This window comes from Carcharhinus amblyrhynchos, chromosome 14, assembly GCF_965287045.1.
Source record: "Carcharhinus amblyrhynchos chromosome 14, sCarAmb.v2.hapA, whole genome shotgun sequence".
NCBI lineage: Eukaryota > Metazoa > Chordata > Chondrichthyes > Carcharhiniformes > Carcharhinidae > Carcharhinus > Carcharhinus amblyrhynchos.
Genome location: NC_137337.1, coordinates 73,755,208 through 73,772,375, shown reverse-complemented (window position 1 = coordinate 73,772,375; position 17,168 = coordinate 73,755,208). Strand labels below are relative to the sequence as shown.

At 45.2% G+C, this 17,168-nt stretch overlaps 1 protein-coding gene across 6 annotated transcripts in view; it reads right to left on the bottom strand.

Moving 5' to 3' along the window:
- Nucleotides 1-17,168, bottom strand: part of LOC145352783 (alpha-(1,6)-fucosyltransferase) — a 565,169-nt gene that overhangs the window by 75,802 nt on the left and 472,199 nt on the right. For all 6 annotated transcript variants that reach the window (XM_080203100.1, XM_080203101.1, XM_080203102.1 and 3 more), the window contains one exon: nt 15,058-15,172. In XM_080203100.1, coding sequence (XP_080059226.1) covers nt 15,058-15,172 — 115 coding nt within the window. The remainder of the gene's footprint in view (nt 1-15,057; nt 15,173-17,168) is intronic.

Here is a 17,168-nt window from a genome sequence, read left to right as displayed (position 1 = left end):
ACATAGAAATTAGTAGCAGGGGTAGGCCGTTCGGCCCTTCAAACTGTTCCGTCATTCATTTATAATCACGGCTGATCATCAAATTCAATATCCTGATCCTCCCCCTCATTCCCCCATATCCCTTGATTCCTTTAGCCCAAGAGCTATATCTAATTTCTTCTTGAAATCAGACAATGTTTTGGCCTCAACTACTTTGTGGTAGTGAAGGGGCGTTTTGGTGGCACAGTGATTAGCACTGCTGCCTCACAGCGCCAGGGACTTGGGTTCGATTCCCGGCTTGGGTCACTGTCTGCGTGGAGTTTGCATGTTCTCCCCGTGTCTGCCTGGGTTTCCTCCGAGTGCTCCAGTTTCCTTCCACAGTCCAAAGATGTATGGGTTAGGTTGATTGGCTATGCTAAGTTGTCCCTTAGTGTCCCAGGATGTATAGGTTCGAGGGATTAATGGGGTAAATAAGGGGGGGGGGGGGCCACAGGATAGATCCTGGATGGGATTGTTATTGGTGCAGACTCAATGGGCCAAATAGCCTCCTTCTACACTATGGGGATTCTATAATGGCTGATCATCAAATTCAATATCTCGATTCCCGCACTCCCTCTCTCCAAATCCCTTTACCCCCAAGAGCTACATCTAATTTACTCGGTGAATCTAGAGTCACTTGTTGACCAGACGAGGTAAAGGGGGCAGATTTTGTTCCTTAAAGGACATTAGTGAACCAGATGGGTTTTTTTTATTTGAACTTCATCAGAATTTTTCTCAATTCCACATTTCTATTGAACTCAAATTTCCCCATCTGCTGTGGTGGGATTCGAACCCTGGTTCCCAGAACATTACCCTGGGTCTCTGGATACTGCGGCTCCACCACCTCCCCAAATCACCTTTCTCTTCATGGCATCTGCTTCCAATTTAGTCACAAATCTCGTGTGTGGTACTTAAACCAATTGCTTTCTAAAGTGGTGGGGGAAAGCCTTACCCACCTTCCACTCCACTTCCATCCAACAATCCAGTTGCTGCCACATAGGATTCCAATCGGTTTAATGGATACAGGAAGTCTTTCGAAATCTAACGCAGCTTAGAATTATTCCTTTTGCACTCTTCGAATCCCTTGGCATTACTACAAGAAGCGCCAGCGATTCTGAAGTTAACAGACCTCAGATATCTAAGCTCGCACACACTGCTAAATAATTTATTTTCCAAAAGGCTCAAATAACATTCCCAATTGTTAAAGATTTATTTCCGCACTCTTGCGCACAGCGAGCCACAAAATGGTTCGACCCAATCTCCTTCAATACTCTTGGACAAGTTCCTTTTGGAATATCCAAGCGCTTCCCACATTTCATTGCTGTTCAAGTGACTGGAAATGGGAAGACGCCGCGGTGAGATTCTCCGGCGTGGCTCTCCTGTCGGTTGTTTCCGACCAGCAGGAGGTGGCGTGTTGCTTGCTAATGGCGGGATTCTCTGGTCCCAACACTGTCAATGGGAATTCCCACTGGCGTCTCCCCACTCTGGCGGGAAATCCATGGCCGGGGGTGTGCTGCCAGCGGGACCAGAGAGCCCCTTGGCATGAATGGCAGGAGAATTTTGGCCCGAATGTTTCCTGTTAAGACTGAGACATTAAGACTAAGGAAATTTGGCATATCTGCTACGACTCTCACCAATTTTTTTTTTACATAGAAAGCATCCTTTCTGGTTGGATAAAACCATAAGACACAGGACCAGAATTAGGCCACTCGGCCCATCGACTCTGTTCCGCCATTCAATCGTGGCTGATATTTTTCTCATCCCCATTCTCCTGCCTTTTCTCCATAACCCCTGATCCTCTTATTAATAAAGAACCTATCTATCTCTGTCTTAAAGACACTCAATGACCCAGCCTCCACAGCCTTCTGCGTCAAAGAGTTCCACAGATTCGCCACCCTCTGGCTGAAGAAATTCCTCCTCATCTCTGTTTTAAAGGATTGTCCCTTCAGCCTGAGGTTGTGCCCTCTGATTCTAGTTTTTCCGACTAGTGGGAACATCCTGTTACTCAATCCAGGCCTCACAATATCCTGTAAGTTTCAATAAGATCCCCCCCCTCATCCATCTGAACTCCAACGAGTACAGACCCAAAGTCTTCAACCGTTCCTCATACGATAAGCTTTTCATTCCAGGAAGTGGAATTCCAGGTATTCATTTCAGGTATCACAGCTTGGTAAGGCTCCTGCTCTGCCCAAGATCACAAGCAACTACAAAGGATCACGAATGAAGCCCAGTTCTTCATGCAAACCAGTCTTCCATCCACTGACTCCTGTTGCCTCAGAAAAGCAGCCAGCATAACCACGGACCCCACGCACCCCGAACATTCTCTTTTCAACCTTCCTCGGTCGGGAAAAAGATACAATGGTCTGAGTTTACATACTAACCGACTCAAGAACAGCTTCTTCCCTGCTGTTGTCAGACTTTTGATTGGATCTACCTTGCATTAAGGTGATCTTTCTCTACACCCTAGCTATGACTGTATCAGTACATTCTGCACTCTCTCATTTCCTTCTCTATGAATGGCATGCTTTGTCTGTATAGTGCGCAAGGAACAATACTTTTCACTATATAGTAATACATGTGACAATAATAAATCAAATCAAATACCATTGTAAAATATCTTCTTTGGCAGCAGGGAAGAAGCTGTTCTTGAGTTAGTTGTTATGTGACCTCAGACTTTTGTATCTTTGCACTACCCTCTGGTTAAAGAAATTCCTCCTCATCGCGGTTCTAAAGGCTGTGTCCTTGAATCCCAGTCTCTCCAAATAATGGAAACATCTTCCCCATGTCCACTCTATCCAGGCCCTTCAGTATTCCCTCAGAGGCGGATGCTGTGGGTTTGAGTCCCACTCTGTGACTTGATGGCAACAGAAGATACTTTCACAGCATGGCCAAACAGATAGATTACCAACCTGAAAATCCTTCCAATAAGGCCAGCCAGCCAGAGTAGGAGAGTCTCCCTGTCAACCATTTACAGAGGCCAATGACAAGACACTGTTGTGATCCATGGCTGTGATCTTGCCCATCACAACCATGGATCAACACAGAGTTCTGCGGTCACCGATGCCTTTTCTGAGTATGTTACCCAAAGAGAGAGAGAGTGTAGGAAAAAGAACAAAGAAAATTACAGCACAAGAACAGGCCCTTCAAGTCTGCACCAAGCATGCTGCCCATATGAACTAAAATCCCCTACCCTTCTGGGAACCATTCCCACCCTATTCATGCATTTGTCCACATGCACCTTAAAAGCCACTGTCGTATCTGCTTCCACTATGTCCCCCGGCAGCGAGTTCCAGGCACCCACCACTCCCTGTGTAAAAAACATAGCCTGTACATCTCTTTTAAACCTTGTCTCTTGCACCTTAAACCTGTGCCCCCTAGTAATTGAGTCTTCCACCCTGGGAAAAAGCTTCTGACTATCCACTCTGTCCATGCCCCTCATAATTTTGTAGACTTCTATCAGATTGCCCCTCGTTCCAGTGAGAACAAACCAAGTTTCTCCAACCTCTCCTCGTGGCTAATGTGCTCTATACCAGGCAACATCCTGGTAAACCTTTCCTGTACCAAAGTCTCCACATCCTTCTGGTAGTGTGGCGATCAGAATTGAACACTATATTCCAAGTGCGGCCTAACTAAGGTTCTATAAAGCAGCAACACGACTCGCCAATTTTTAAACTCAATGCCCCGGCCGATGGAAGCGAGCATGCCGTATGCCTTCTTCACTACCTTCTCCAACTGTGTTGCCACTTTCAGCGACCTGTACATCAGATCCTTTGTCTATCAATACTCTTAAGGGTTCTGCTATTTACTGTATATTTCCTGTCTGTATTAAACCTTCCAAAATGCATTACCTCACATTTGAAGGGAAAGGCATAAACCCATGGACCAATTGGGCTTGGTGAACCATTTCTGTCCCCTACAAGAGATGTAAACAGGCCAAAAAACAACAGAGAAAACAGCCATATCAGATTCACTTCTCTCTCTCTCTAGGCTCCCATGTTCTCACTGCGATGACACATTCAAATGGTCCAAGAGGGGAGGGCTCTATCATTAAAGCATAACCACAATTCAATCAAACTTTACTGGCTATAACATGCATTGGGATGTCCCGAGGTCATAAAAGATGCCATAAAAATGCAAATTCCTTCCTTCCCAAGTCAGCCTAAAATTTGGCAACGAGTTAATTTTTGGGAGCATGAAGGGGACTAACTCTTCCAGCTTCCAACAGTGCAGGAAGTGCCAAGAAAAATTATTGACAATCATGTGGGTAATTTACAACTGAAAACCTCTGTTAAAATTACCAACAATGTCCCCATCAAAGAGCAGCCATGTTCATGGCCAAATTCCCCCAACTGGTAACTAATGGTCCATCAGTTAGTTGTCCTACGTTGGATGGTAACACACTGACCTTGTCCTGTAGCTGAGGAATATCAGTGTATGATTGGGGCCAAGAATTTACAACGGGCTTTCCATTTAAACATCTATCTCTGGAGGCAGTTCACAGGAGGTCCACCAGATTGATTCTGGGGATGAAAGGGTTGACGTACGAGGGAGAGATTGGACAATTTGGGCTCATACTTGCTGGAGTTCAGAAGGACGAGCAGGGATCTGATTGAGGTATCTAAAACTCCAAAAAGGGATTGATAAACACAGACCAAATGTTTCCTCTTGTGGGTCAATTTAGAACAACAGGTCACAGTGATTAGCACTGCCATCTCACAGTGCCAGGGACTCAGGTTCGATTCCGGCCTCAGGTGTGGAGTCTGCACATTTGAAGTTTTAAAGTTCATTTATTAGTCACAAGTAGGCTTACATTCACACTGCAATGAAGTTACTGCCCCTGGTCACCACATTCCGGTGCCTGTTCGGGTACACGGAAAGAGAATTTAGCACGGCCAATGCGCCTAAAATGCACATATTTGGACTGTGGGAGGAAACTGGAGCACCTGGAGGAAACCCATGCAGACACAGGGAGAACGTGCAAACTCCACACAAACAGTGACCCAAGCTGGGAATCGAACCAGGTCTCTGACACTGTAAGGCAGCAGTGCCAACCACCGTGCCTTGTGTCTGCATGAGTGTCCTCCAAGTGCTCCGGTTTCCTCCCACAGTCCAAAGATGTGTGGGTTAGGTTGATTGGCCATGATAAATTGACCCTGGTGTCAGGGGTGTAGCAGGGTCACCCGGGGATGGAGCTTGGGTGGGATTGTGGTAGGTGCAGACTTGATGGGCCATGTATAGGCTGAGAGATGGTAGATTTGAAAGCGAGATGAAGAGTTTGCAGAACCCGCTGCCCCATAGCGTGATGGAGTCTGAATTATTGAATGGTTTCAAGAAGGAGATAGATACAATTCTAATTTTAAGAAACGGATTAAAGGGATATGGGGAACAGGTGGGGAGATGGGTTTGAGACCAGGGAGAGATCAGCCATGATCTGATTGAATGGCGGAGCAGGCTCGAAGGGCTGAATTTGCCCACTTCTGCTCCTAATTCCAATGTTTCAGAATCTCGGTCCCATCATTAATATCAATTTCTTGAATTTCCAGAAAGCTCCAAGCTTTGGTTCCAATGTTGTTGAACTGTTACCTCTGAGTAACTGACTGGGTGCCCGTGTTTGTGAGTTAAAGTGACTATAAGAAAATGAAAATTAAAATTAAAGGCCCCATTCTCCTGCTGGAATGGTGGAGGGAAATTGTGGGCACCATCCTCTTCTGCATCTTTGCAACTACTTACATTCTTACTTATAAAGTAGTTTAATATACGCACATAGAAGACTTTAATTGTCCGATTTATAAAAACGCTCACAAGGTTCATGATTCAAAATGCTCTGTGGATCTCTGCTTTCTATACTGACCAAATCTTTATATTGTCAGTGCTTCAATGAATACAGATCCAACTCAATGGCTATAAAGATGCATACAGGCCAGGAAGGGACAAATGAATTAATATTATGAGGCAGTTTTTTTTTATTGGGTCAACAGAGTTTGTACATCACTGGTGTATTGGTATTCAGTTGCGTTTAATGACCATCTCAATCGTTGCAGGATCTGGCAAGCAGGACAGTGACTGGGAGCCAAAAGACCATTCTCAAAGCTTTAAAAAGTGATTTGATGGATAAATCTATCTGGTTGCAGTTTGGTTCTGCACAGAGATTACAGTTCCCCAAGTACTCAAAGTGAAAATGCTCCCCAGCCCGTTTGGTTCATTTTCTTATTGAAACGTCTCAGAAAGAAGCTTGACACTACAGCCATTCCCATTCCCAATGGAGTCTCTATGGGGTAACTTCAAAAATCTAGGTAAGCTAAAACTTCAGCGTGGTCACTACAGCAGTGACGGGCAACAGTAATCCTCACAGCTGTAGCTGGGGGTACCTCCCTCAAAGAAGTGGGGCATTCTTTCCAAGGTGTGGCTCCCTCATATCCAACTCAAACACTTTGCCGTGCCGAGTACTGGGACTTGGCAGACAGTTTTGGTGTCTGGATTTAACGAGTCATTTTAATTCTCCACACTCCAAACGTTAACTGTGTTCAGGGCGGTCCCCGTCCAGCTCACCCCACACCGAGTCACACCCCTTAAAAGGGGGCTACGCCCCAACATACATGACAGAAAGTTACTCATGTAGATCACTCTGATGGCTGCTGCCCAAAATGGAGAGTGAACACTTATCTCCAGAACTTTGTGGTCTGTCTTCAAACTCCGCACCCAATCTCGCAATGGCAGCGGGAATGGAAATGAGTGGGATGAACAGTTGCATGAACATGATAAAAATAGAGGGAATGGGAGAAGTGGCCAGAATCATAGAATCCATACAGTGCAGGAGGAGACCATTCGGTCCATCAAGCCTGCACTGACCACAATCCCACCTTGGCCCTATCCCCATAACCCCATGCATTTACCCTAGCTAATCCCCCTGACACTAGGGGGTAATTTAGCACGGCCAATCCACCTAACCTGCACACCTTTGGACTGTGGGACAAAACCGGAGCAGCCTTAGGAAACCCGTGCAGATACGGGGAGAACGTACAGACTCCACAGACAGTGACCAAACCTGGGTCCCCAGCGTGTGAGGCAGCAGTGCTAACCACCGTGGCACATCCAACTAGCTTAGTCACTGTCCTGTACACGATCACTTCATTTCACAGGGATCCATGACCCTCAGAAGGGCTGAATTTGCCTACTTCTGCTCCTAATTCCAGTGTTTAAGAGGGACATCAATGCTTTGAATTGAAATTGTACCAATTTACGGCAGGAATTTCTACTTCAGTTTAACAGACACATGTCACATTCACAGTAGCCAGTGACCCAGGGTTACTGTATCGGGGATCTCCGTCCTCTACACTTGGCTCAATTCAGTCGTGCATTAATCACCCTGTCCACCCTTAATCTCCACATGAAGCGCCTGGAGATATCTTTAAATTGCCGCCGTAACAAAGGCCGTCATTGCAAACCTATCCTGCAACTCGAACACGATGCCTGGAAGTCAGCGCTCTCCGTCTCTGCGCTCGGCAGAATTTAAATATTGGTTCTGCCTCTTCCGAACCGCTCCGGTGACCTTCTGCGCCCGCTTTTAGGTTACAGGCAAAAAAAAAAGACACAGCAATTAATTCTGCGGCGGCCTGCGGAACGGGGTCGGGACGCAGAGGACGAGGCAGCTGCCTCCAGAGTCCTGGCAAGAGGAGTAATTTGATTAGATAAACGGCTGCTTCGAGAAGTGGAGAGGAGATTGATGGCAGCAAAGGCTGAACTGGCAGCAGCGAGGAGGGGGTGAGGGCTGGAAGATGAGAAATAAAAAGGTTAATGAGGGTCGAAATACTGTTTTTCTTTTCTCAGTTTGGAGGTGGGGGGGGGGGGTTCATCGAATGCGCAGTGTTTTTCTGGCACTGATTCCTCTCAAACAATTCCACCAGGAACACCCAATGTTTGATGTCAGTAGAGTTCGCGATGACAAAGGTGTGTAAAGAGACAATCACAGTCCCGGAATTAATAAAATTACATCCCAACTCGAACTCTCTGACATTCTTTACTCGCGTGCCTATTACCCTGGTAATGAAGTGTGAGAGTGACAGCCTGTTGGCCAATGCAAACTCCTCTGATTAAACCTCCCACACGCACAGGCTTTTTAAAGTTATCCTGGGACACCAGGGGCCTTCACATTCCCTCCACGTCGAGAGAGAGAATATGCCGGAAGTTCGAGGAAAATCCCATTCAAATTCCTGCCGTAAATCGGTACAATTTCAATTCAAAGCGTTGATTTCCCTCTTAAACACTGGAATTAGGAGCAGAAGTAGGCAAATCCAGCCCTTCGAGCCTGCTCTGCTATTCCATCTGATCATGGCTGATCTCTCCCTGGTCTCAAATCCACCTCCCCCACCTATTCCCCATATCCCTTTGATCCGTTTTTTTTATTACTGCACCCGCACTGCGCAGATGTGGAGGTTAGAATCATAGAATCTGAAGTGTGGACGGAGGCCATTCAGCCCATCGAGTCTGCATCAGTCACAATCCCACGCAGGGCTCTATTCCCACAATTCCACATATTTACCCTGCTAATCCCCCTGACACTAAGGAGCAATTTATCATGGCCCATCAACTTAACCCGCACATCTCTGGACTGTGGGAGGAAACCGGAGCATCCGGAGGAAACACACACAGAGACGGGTAGAACATGCCAGCTCCACACAGACAGTGACCCGAGGCCGGAATTGAACCTGGGTCCCTGCTTTAACCATCCAAATGCCTTCTGTTATTAAGGTCCCCCTGGTCTAATCCATCACCCAAAGATGAACCTCACATTTTACCCTCATTATTAATAAAAGTATAACTCACAGGACTGTCTGCTTAAAAGAAAAATTGTTAACTTCTTGTCATCTTTCCTCTCGCCTCCTGTTCCTCACCTTGCCTGTTCTCCTGCTCACTTGTGTTGGGTAAGACTGGATCCATTCTCAGTCACTGACTGTCCCTGACCACTTTCTGCTCTGATGCATTGTCCTAGCGTCAGCTGGGAGACATGCAAACACTGTCCTGCGATGCATCAACGTACAAATCTAACCTTCTGTTCTCGCTTCTTCTTTCACTGTTAGACAAAATCAAGCACAAAATGAGTGTCTGGTATTTTACAGTTCAGAAGAACAGAAGTGAATGCAAACTATTCGAGTTTAAGTCTATTTATTAGCGTCACACATTAACACTGCAATGAAGTTACTGTGAAAATCCCCCAGTCGCCACATTCTGGCGCCTGTTCGGGTACACAGAGAGAGTTTAGCACCTCTTTTGGGCTGTGGGAGGAAACTGGAGCACCCATAGGAAACCCACGAGGACACAGGGAGAACAAGTAGACTCCGCAAATGATGTGGCGATGCCAGTGTTGGACTGGGGTAGACACAGTAAGTAGTCTCAGAACACCAGGTTAAAGTCCAACAGGTTTATTTGTTGGAGCTATCTGATGAAGGGGCAGTGCTCTGAAGGCTTGTAGTATCAAACAAAGCTGCTGACTTTAACATGATGTGAGACTCTACACAGAGAGTCACCCGAGGTTGGAATTGAACCTGGATCTCTGGCGCTGTAAGGCAGCAGTGCTAACCATTGTGCCACAGTGCCGCCCATCGTGCTTCAGACTTCCTGAGAGGCAAGACTTGGCTTGCAACTAAATCCCAGTAAATTAATTTAAGAAGTGCATGATTTATAAAAAAAAAAGATGGGATAACATTTCCATTCGATTCCTATTGGGACAGTTCCGAATACCTGATGTTAAATCAAAAACGTAGCAAATTAATTCTACATTTTGAAAATAATTTTAAAGGCGCCTCACATCATAGTCATTAAACATGTGTAACTTCAGGGTCTTTCAAGTCAAACCAAGCAGACAAACTCAGATTAAATTAGGACAAAGTAAAAGGGGCAGCTCCCCAAAAGGAAGGGGAACAGCCCGAACAAAAACAAAAATACAAAGGAAACTTAAGACACATCAAATCACACACTGTAAATAATGAATATAATTCACGGTAGACTTCAGAATCATCCCTCGTATCTCATCAGTAATATTATCACCTCTGATTGAATCTATTATCTTACGTTTAAAATTGTTGTACAATTTAGGAATGCAAAGTTACAACTTGTTTGGAAGTTTTAGAATGTTTAAAAATATTGTCGGCGATACCACATCACGGCACTTTAACTGAGTCTCAAGATTTTTAAAAAAAATGCATGTGATATGGGCATCGCTGGGTAGGCTAGCAATTGTTGTCCATTCCTAGTTGCCTTTGAAAAGGTGGTAGTGAGCTGCCTTCTTGAACTATTGCAGTCTGTGTAGTGTACGATAGTGACTATTACAGGGCGTCTTGACAAATACATGAATAGGATGGGAGTAGAGGGATATGGTCCCTGGAAGGGTAGGGGGCTTTAGTTCAGATGAGTAGCATGGTTGGTGCAGGAGGGGCAGAAGGGCCTGTTCCTGTGCTATAAGTTCCTCTCTTCTCTTTGTTCTTTGATTTGGCTACAGTGTCAGCAACTTAAACCTAGTCATGACTTAAGTCAAAGAGTTATGCATTATAGAGTTCACTTACAGAATAAGAAATTATGCATTCCATGCTCGCAGAGTGCTCCTGGAACCTGCAATGCATCTTAAATGTACTGTCTGTAGAACAGCCGACCCAGCCCTGGAAACTTCCAAAGATCTCTCATGGGATTAGATTTTTAACAGAAATGTTACGCCCAGTCACAGACAAAGAGACAGCTCAACTATAAAGCAAGAGCAAACTTGCATTTATTCAGTGCTTTTCATACTCTCAGGGTACTGCTTCACACTGAACTATCACAGAATCAAATCACACAACTGTTAGGGCGCAGAAGGAGGCCATTTGGCCCATCGAGTGTGTACCTGCTCTCTTCCCAATTTTGTTTTATTCATTCATGGGGCATGGGCATTGCTGGCTTGGCCAGCTGCCCGGGCCTAGTTGCCCTTGAGAAGGTGAGCTGCTTTCTTGGGACGCTGCAGTCCACGTGCTGTGGGTTGGCCCACAATGGCATTCCCAGCCCCCTGCCTTTCCCCCATACCCCCGCACAATGTTTCCGTTTAAGTCGCTGCATTTAAGGTCCCGTAACGGAAGCAGTTGATTTCCTACTGTCAGGTCCCACATACACGTGGTCGGGTAACCTGTTTATTGATGGTGGGGCGGGGGGGGGCTTAGTTTTGTGGGGTGGTGGGGGGAGAGAATGTTGGCCAGCTCATCGGGAGAACTTTGGCAGCATCTGCAAGGAGACAAAACGTCAGCTCTTTTCTCTCCTTACAGATGCTGCCAGACTTGCTGAGATTTTCCTCTTTTGGCACTGGGAGAATTCACCGCTCTTAAAACAAAGCCATGGGATCCTTCACATTGAGCAGGCAGAGGGGCAATCGCAGAGGAACGTTATCAGAGTCTTACTACCTCTATTTCAGCCCAGTCCTCCCAGCCCACTGGCCTCCACTTCACACTGACATTTCAATCAGTCGGAACTCGAGCAATGCTTCACTGCAACTCCATACAAATCAAGAAGCGAGGTTTCACTACTTAACTCTATTCCCATTTAGCAACTTAACAGATTCAGCGAAGGAACGCCTCCATGGTTTCTGGAGAAACTCCTTCCCTAGTCTTTAATTATCTTCCCGTAAACATTGCTGACTCGAGTCATTCTTAACATCTGCGGCTGGCCTGTTCCTCAGCCAACAGCTCAACAAACATAACTTCAACAATATCTGCATTACTCATCAGCTAAGTAACTTCAGTGCCAGCAGTCTAAAGATGTATCAGACACAATTATCATTGCGGGATTCATATCAATAACAACTCCTGTGTTGGAATCCTTTGGAACGGTCCATGTTGTCCACCTTGTCCATCCTGGTCTATCGAGAGCAGCCATAGAGGCGCGTGAGGTGTACAAACAAATCAAAACAGCTCAGATCAGTACTTTCATATCCTGATTGACTGGTGTTCCATTTTAAAGTATACAAGACAAGTTCAGATCACTATTCTTATTTTCACATTTTACTGTTTTTTTTAATCCCCTCCCCCCCCCCTTCTGGGTGAGCACATTAAGAGTGAGCAGAAGTAGGCCATTTAGTTACTCAGGTAGTTACTGAAGATAGTGTGACTGTTGGGTGATATATTGCAGGCATGTATGTCACACTGATGACTTTCTCAGCAACAAAAGCAAACTAAATGCAAGAAGCTGCCAAGGAACATCTTTTCCAAATCTGATGATATTATGCCTTTAAGAAATGTGTGTATATCATGTTTCTTGCAAGGGACATATTGCAGATGCAAATCTGTTTTGCAGGATTTGTCTAGCAAAGCCTTTAAATTGGTAGTTGGGAGCACAGGATAAGTATTCATTTTAGACCTGGAATGTTTGTTTTAAGCAGAGCTAATGCATTTGTGTTTACTTGGGCCTCCCCTGGGGGTTTCAGTGTAGAGTTTTGATTAGGTTGATTGACAGGGACAGAGTCCTTTGCTTAATGGGAGTTGCAAGGAAGAAATACTGTTTCAGTTTCATTTTTAAAATAGAAACAGTTGCTGTTTGGACTGCCAGAAGAATCTGATTCCTCTCTCTCTCTAGAAGTGTTCTGAAAGCTCTAGGGCTATTAACCTGAGATGGGTAAGGTCACTGGTTTGCCATGTTCATGGACAAAGGTGTAGAATGATAGAAAACAGATCCCAAAACATTTATAAAAAAGCTTGTCCAGTCACAAAGAGGAATGCAAATTATTCAGCCAGGAGTGATCCATTATGCAGTGATCCTGCTCAAAGTTGATCCTGTTCCCACCATCATCCATGCCCATATTCACGGAATATGGAAACTCACGGGCAGTGATCCACCTCACGGAATACTCTGCTCTGTGCACTGAGACCAATCACTGCAGCTCGAACTGAAATTAATGTCCCTCCCACCATCCCGATGAACCTCATCAGGAACGATGTGAAAGGTTAACTGGAGAAACTAAAGTCTTCTTTAATAATATCAGCATCGATAAGAAAAACCACAGCAGGAGGGAAGGATTGTCCAGTGGAACACTGTACAGCACACTGATTGACAAGGGCACCCGATTTCATATACACACAGCTCAGCAAAAGGCAGTGTAACAGGAGTGTCAGTCCATTTAGTTCAATAGTGCACTTGTTGGAGTATTGCAACCTTAAACATAAATAAAAATAAGATGATAAACAGCGGCACAATGATTAGCACTGCTGCCTCATAGCACCAGGTACCCGGGTTCAATTCTGGCCTCAGGTCACTGCCCGTGTGGAGATTGCACATCCTCCCTGTGTCTGCGTGGGTTTCCTCCGGGTGCTCCAGTTTCCTCCCACAGCCCAAAGATGTGGGGGTTAGATTGACTGGCCGGGCTAAATTGTCCTTTAGCGTTGGGGGGGATTGGCAGGGTAAATACATGGGGTGACAGGGATAGGGCCTGAGTGGGATTGTTATCGGTGGGCCGAGTGGCCTCCTCCTGCACTGTAGAGAGTCTATGAGTCAGAGGACGTGCAGTTTAACTGCTCACGTGCTCACACTGCAACAGCCCATCAATGTGAAAGATTAACCCAACAAACTAAAGGCTTCTTTGTTAAAATTAAAAACAGCTTTTAGTTTTCTAAGTCGTGTAAAGGGTTAATGCCAGATATCTATCAAATGGTAAGTTTAAGCACTTAAACGATTCACCTCTGTCGCTCACCCGAAACTGCTGCAACATTCACACTGAAATAACAGTGAGGCTTTTGCTGCATGGACATAGTGCATAAGCTTGCCAGCCCTTTGGAGTGTGGAGCTTCCCTAGGCTTCTCTCCATGGTGCTGAATATTAAACTGGGCGATGCTTTGTACTGCAATGGAGTAAACACTGCAACAACGCTGAAATTATTGACTAGGCGAAGCTTTAAAAAATAACTTGAATAATTCCACAAGTCTGAAGGCCAGCATGTGAAGTACTCATTATAAAGGCAAACAGGATTCCTCCACCAGAATGTTTATTTATTAGTAAGAAGTCTCACAACACTAGGCTAAAGAAGCTTTGACAAAGAGTCATCTGGACTCAAAACATCAGCTCTTTTCTCTTCTTACAGATGCTGCCAGACCTGCCGAGATTTTCCAGCATTTTCTCTTTTGGTTTCAGATTCCAGCATCCGCAGTAATTTGCTTTTATTTTTTTAAAGTCCAACAGTCAGCCAACTCACTCCCTGATGATGAAGGAGCAGTGCTCTGAAAGCTCGTAATTCCAAATAAACCTGTTGGATTTTAAGCTGGTGTGAGACTTCTTACTGTGCCCACCCTAGTCCAATTCTGGCATCTCTACATCATTATTTATCAGTGTCACAAGTAGGCTTACATTAACACTGCAGTGAAATTACTGTGAAAATCCCCTAGTCACCACACTCTGGCGCCTGTTTGGGTACACTGAGGGAGAATTTAGCACGGCCAAAGCACCTAACAAAGCACATCTTTCGGACTGATTTGATTTGATTTGATTTATTATTGTTATATGTATTGGTACACAGTGAAAAGTATAGTTTCTTGCTTGTTATACAGACAAAACATACCATTCATTGAGAAGGAAAGGAGAGAATGCAGAATATAGTGTTATAGTCATCGCTAGTGGAGGAAACTGGAGCATCTGGAGGAAACCCAGGCAGACATGGGGACAACATGCAGAGCAGTGACCCAAGCCGGGAATCAAACCCGGGTCCCTGGTGTTGTGAGGCAGCAGCGCTAACCACTGTGCCACCAAGCTACCCTTTAGATAAGGGTGGTTTGGATATGGTGAATCTAGAGATGAATGTTGAGGCTTCCCTGGGAATCGAGGTACAGGGAACAAATGGAATTCCACAAAGCTATTAGTCTGAATTTCATAGTTACTTTTCACACAATGGAAATCTTGTCACATTCATCCCAAATGAATATTGTAACCTTTTGCACAACATTTTGAGGAAAGCCTTGATTTGTTGACATTGCACCAGGTTTGCAGAAAAGGCGGCTCCTGCCATGCATTCACTCTCATTGTAGGTCAAACAATCATTACCTGCAAGTACGTTATTCTCCGCTGAACCAGGTCTGTCAGATCCTTTGCCTCTTTCTCTCTCCACTTATCAGCCCCGTCTGTTTGGCTGAGGTAGTATACATCAGTCATGATCGACCTAAACAATTGCAAAGAAACACAAATAAGAGCCAAAAGATTCAAATGTCAAGTTGCCATATCACAACTGGGGAGGCGGTGGCTTTGTGGTATTATCACTAGACTGTTAATCCAGAAACTCAACTAATGTTCAGGGCACCCAAAGGTAGGGGAGTCTAAAACTAGAGGGCGTAGGTTTAAGGTGAGAGGGGAGAGATACAAAAGTGCCCAGGGGGACAATTTTTTCACACAGAGGGTGGTGAGTGTCTGGAACAAGGTGCCAGTGGTAGTAGAGGCGGGTATCATTTTATCTTTTTAAAAAGCATTTAGACAATTACATGGGTATGATGAGTATAGAGGGATATGGACCAAATGTGAGTAATTAGGATTAGCTTACGGGTTTTAAAAAAATAAGAGCGGCATGGACAAGTTGGGCCTGTTTCCTTACTGTAAACCTCTCTGACTCCCGGGTTCGAATCCTGCCCTGGCAGATGGCAGAATTTGAATTCAATAAAAAAAAATCTGGAATTAAGAATCTACTGATGACCCACTGTCGATTGTTGTAAAAATCCATCTGGTTCAATAACCTCCTTTAGGGAAGGAAATCTGTCGTCCTTATCTGGTCTGGTCTACATGCGACTCCAGAGCCGCACCACAGAATCCCTACGGTGCAGAAGGAGGCCATTCGGCCCATTGAGTCTGCACTAACCACAATCCCACCCAGACCCTTTCCTCATTACCCCATGCATTTACCCGAGCTAGTCCCCCTGACACTAACGGGCAGTTTTGCATGGTCAATTCACTTAACTCGCACATCTCTGGACTGAGAGAGGAAACTGGAGCACCTGGAGGAAACCCATACAGACACGAGGAGAATGTGCAAAGTGCACACAGATAGTAACCTGAGGCCGGAATTGAACTGGGTCCCTGGCACTAAGGCAGTAGTGATGAACACTATGTCACCGCGCTGCCTGATGTAGTGACTCTCAACTGCCCTCCAGTGGCAACTAGGGATGGGCAATAAATGCTGGCCAGCCAGCAACACCCATGTTCCACGAATGAATAAAAAGAAAATCGCCAATAACAGGGACTGATTTAACATAAAATATTGGAAAAATCCCAACCCCCCCAAATCTCTTCATGGAACAAGTTTTAATTTAATGGATACAAAAGGGAATGAAACTCAAAAGCAGATTGTTCTGGAAGATTCATACAACTTACTCGGGAAATCCAAATTGTGGTGACAAAGTTAGAAACGTAGAAATGAGAAGCAGAATTAGGCCACTCGGCCCATCGAGTCTTCTCCGCCATTCAATCACAGCTGATATTTTTCTCATCCCCATTCTCCTGCCTTTTCCCCATAACCCCTGACCCCCTTATTAATCAAGAACCTATCTATCTCTGTCTTAAAGACGCTCAATAGCCTCCACAGCCTTCTGTGGCAAAGAGTTCCACAGATTCACCACTCTCTGGCTGAAGAAATTCCTCCTCATCTCTGTTTTAAAGGAGCGTCCCTTCAGCCCGAGGTTGTGCCCCCTGGTTCTAGTTTTTCCTACCAGTGGAAACATCTCTCCACTCTATCAAAAAGCAAAGAACACAGAACACAGCACAGAAACAGGCCCTTCGGACCTCCAAACCTGCACAGATCATATGATCCTAACTGGACCATTTGTTTGTATCCTTCTATTTCCAGTCTGTTCATGTGGCTATCTAGATAAGTCTTACATAATCCTAGCGTGTCTGCCTCAACCACCTTGCTTGGTAGTGCATTCCAGACCCCCACCACCCTCTGTGTAAAATACGTCCCCCACATATCTGTATTGAACCTTGCCCCCCAGCCTTACCTTGAACTTGTGACCCCTTGCGTTTGTCATTTCTGACCTGGGAAAAAGCTTCCAACTGTTCACCCTATCTACGCCCTTCAGAATTTTATAAACTTCTATTAGGTCGCCCCTAAACCTCTGTCTTTCCAGGGAGAACAACCCTAGTTTACCCAATCTCTCCTCATAGCAAATACC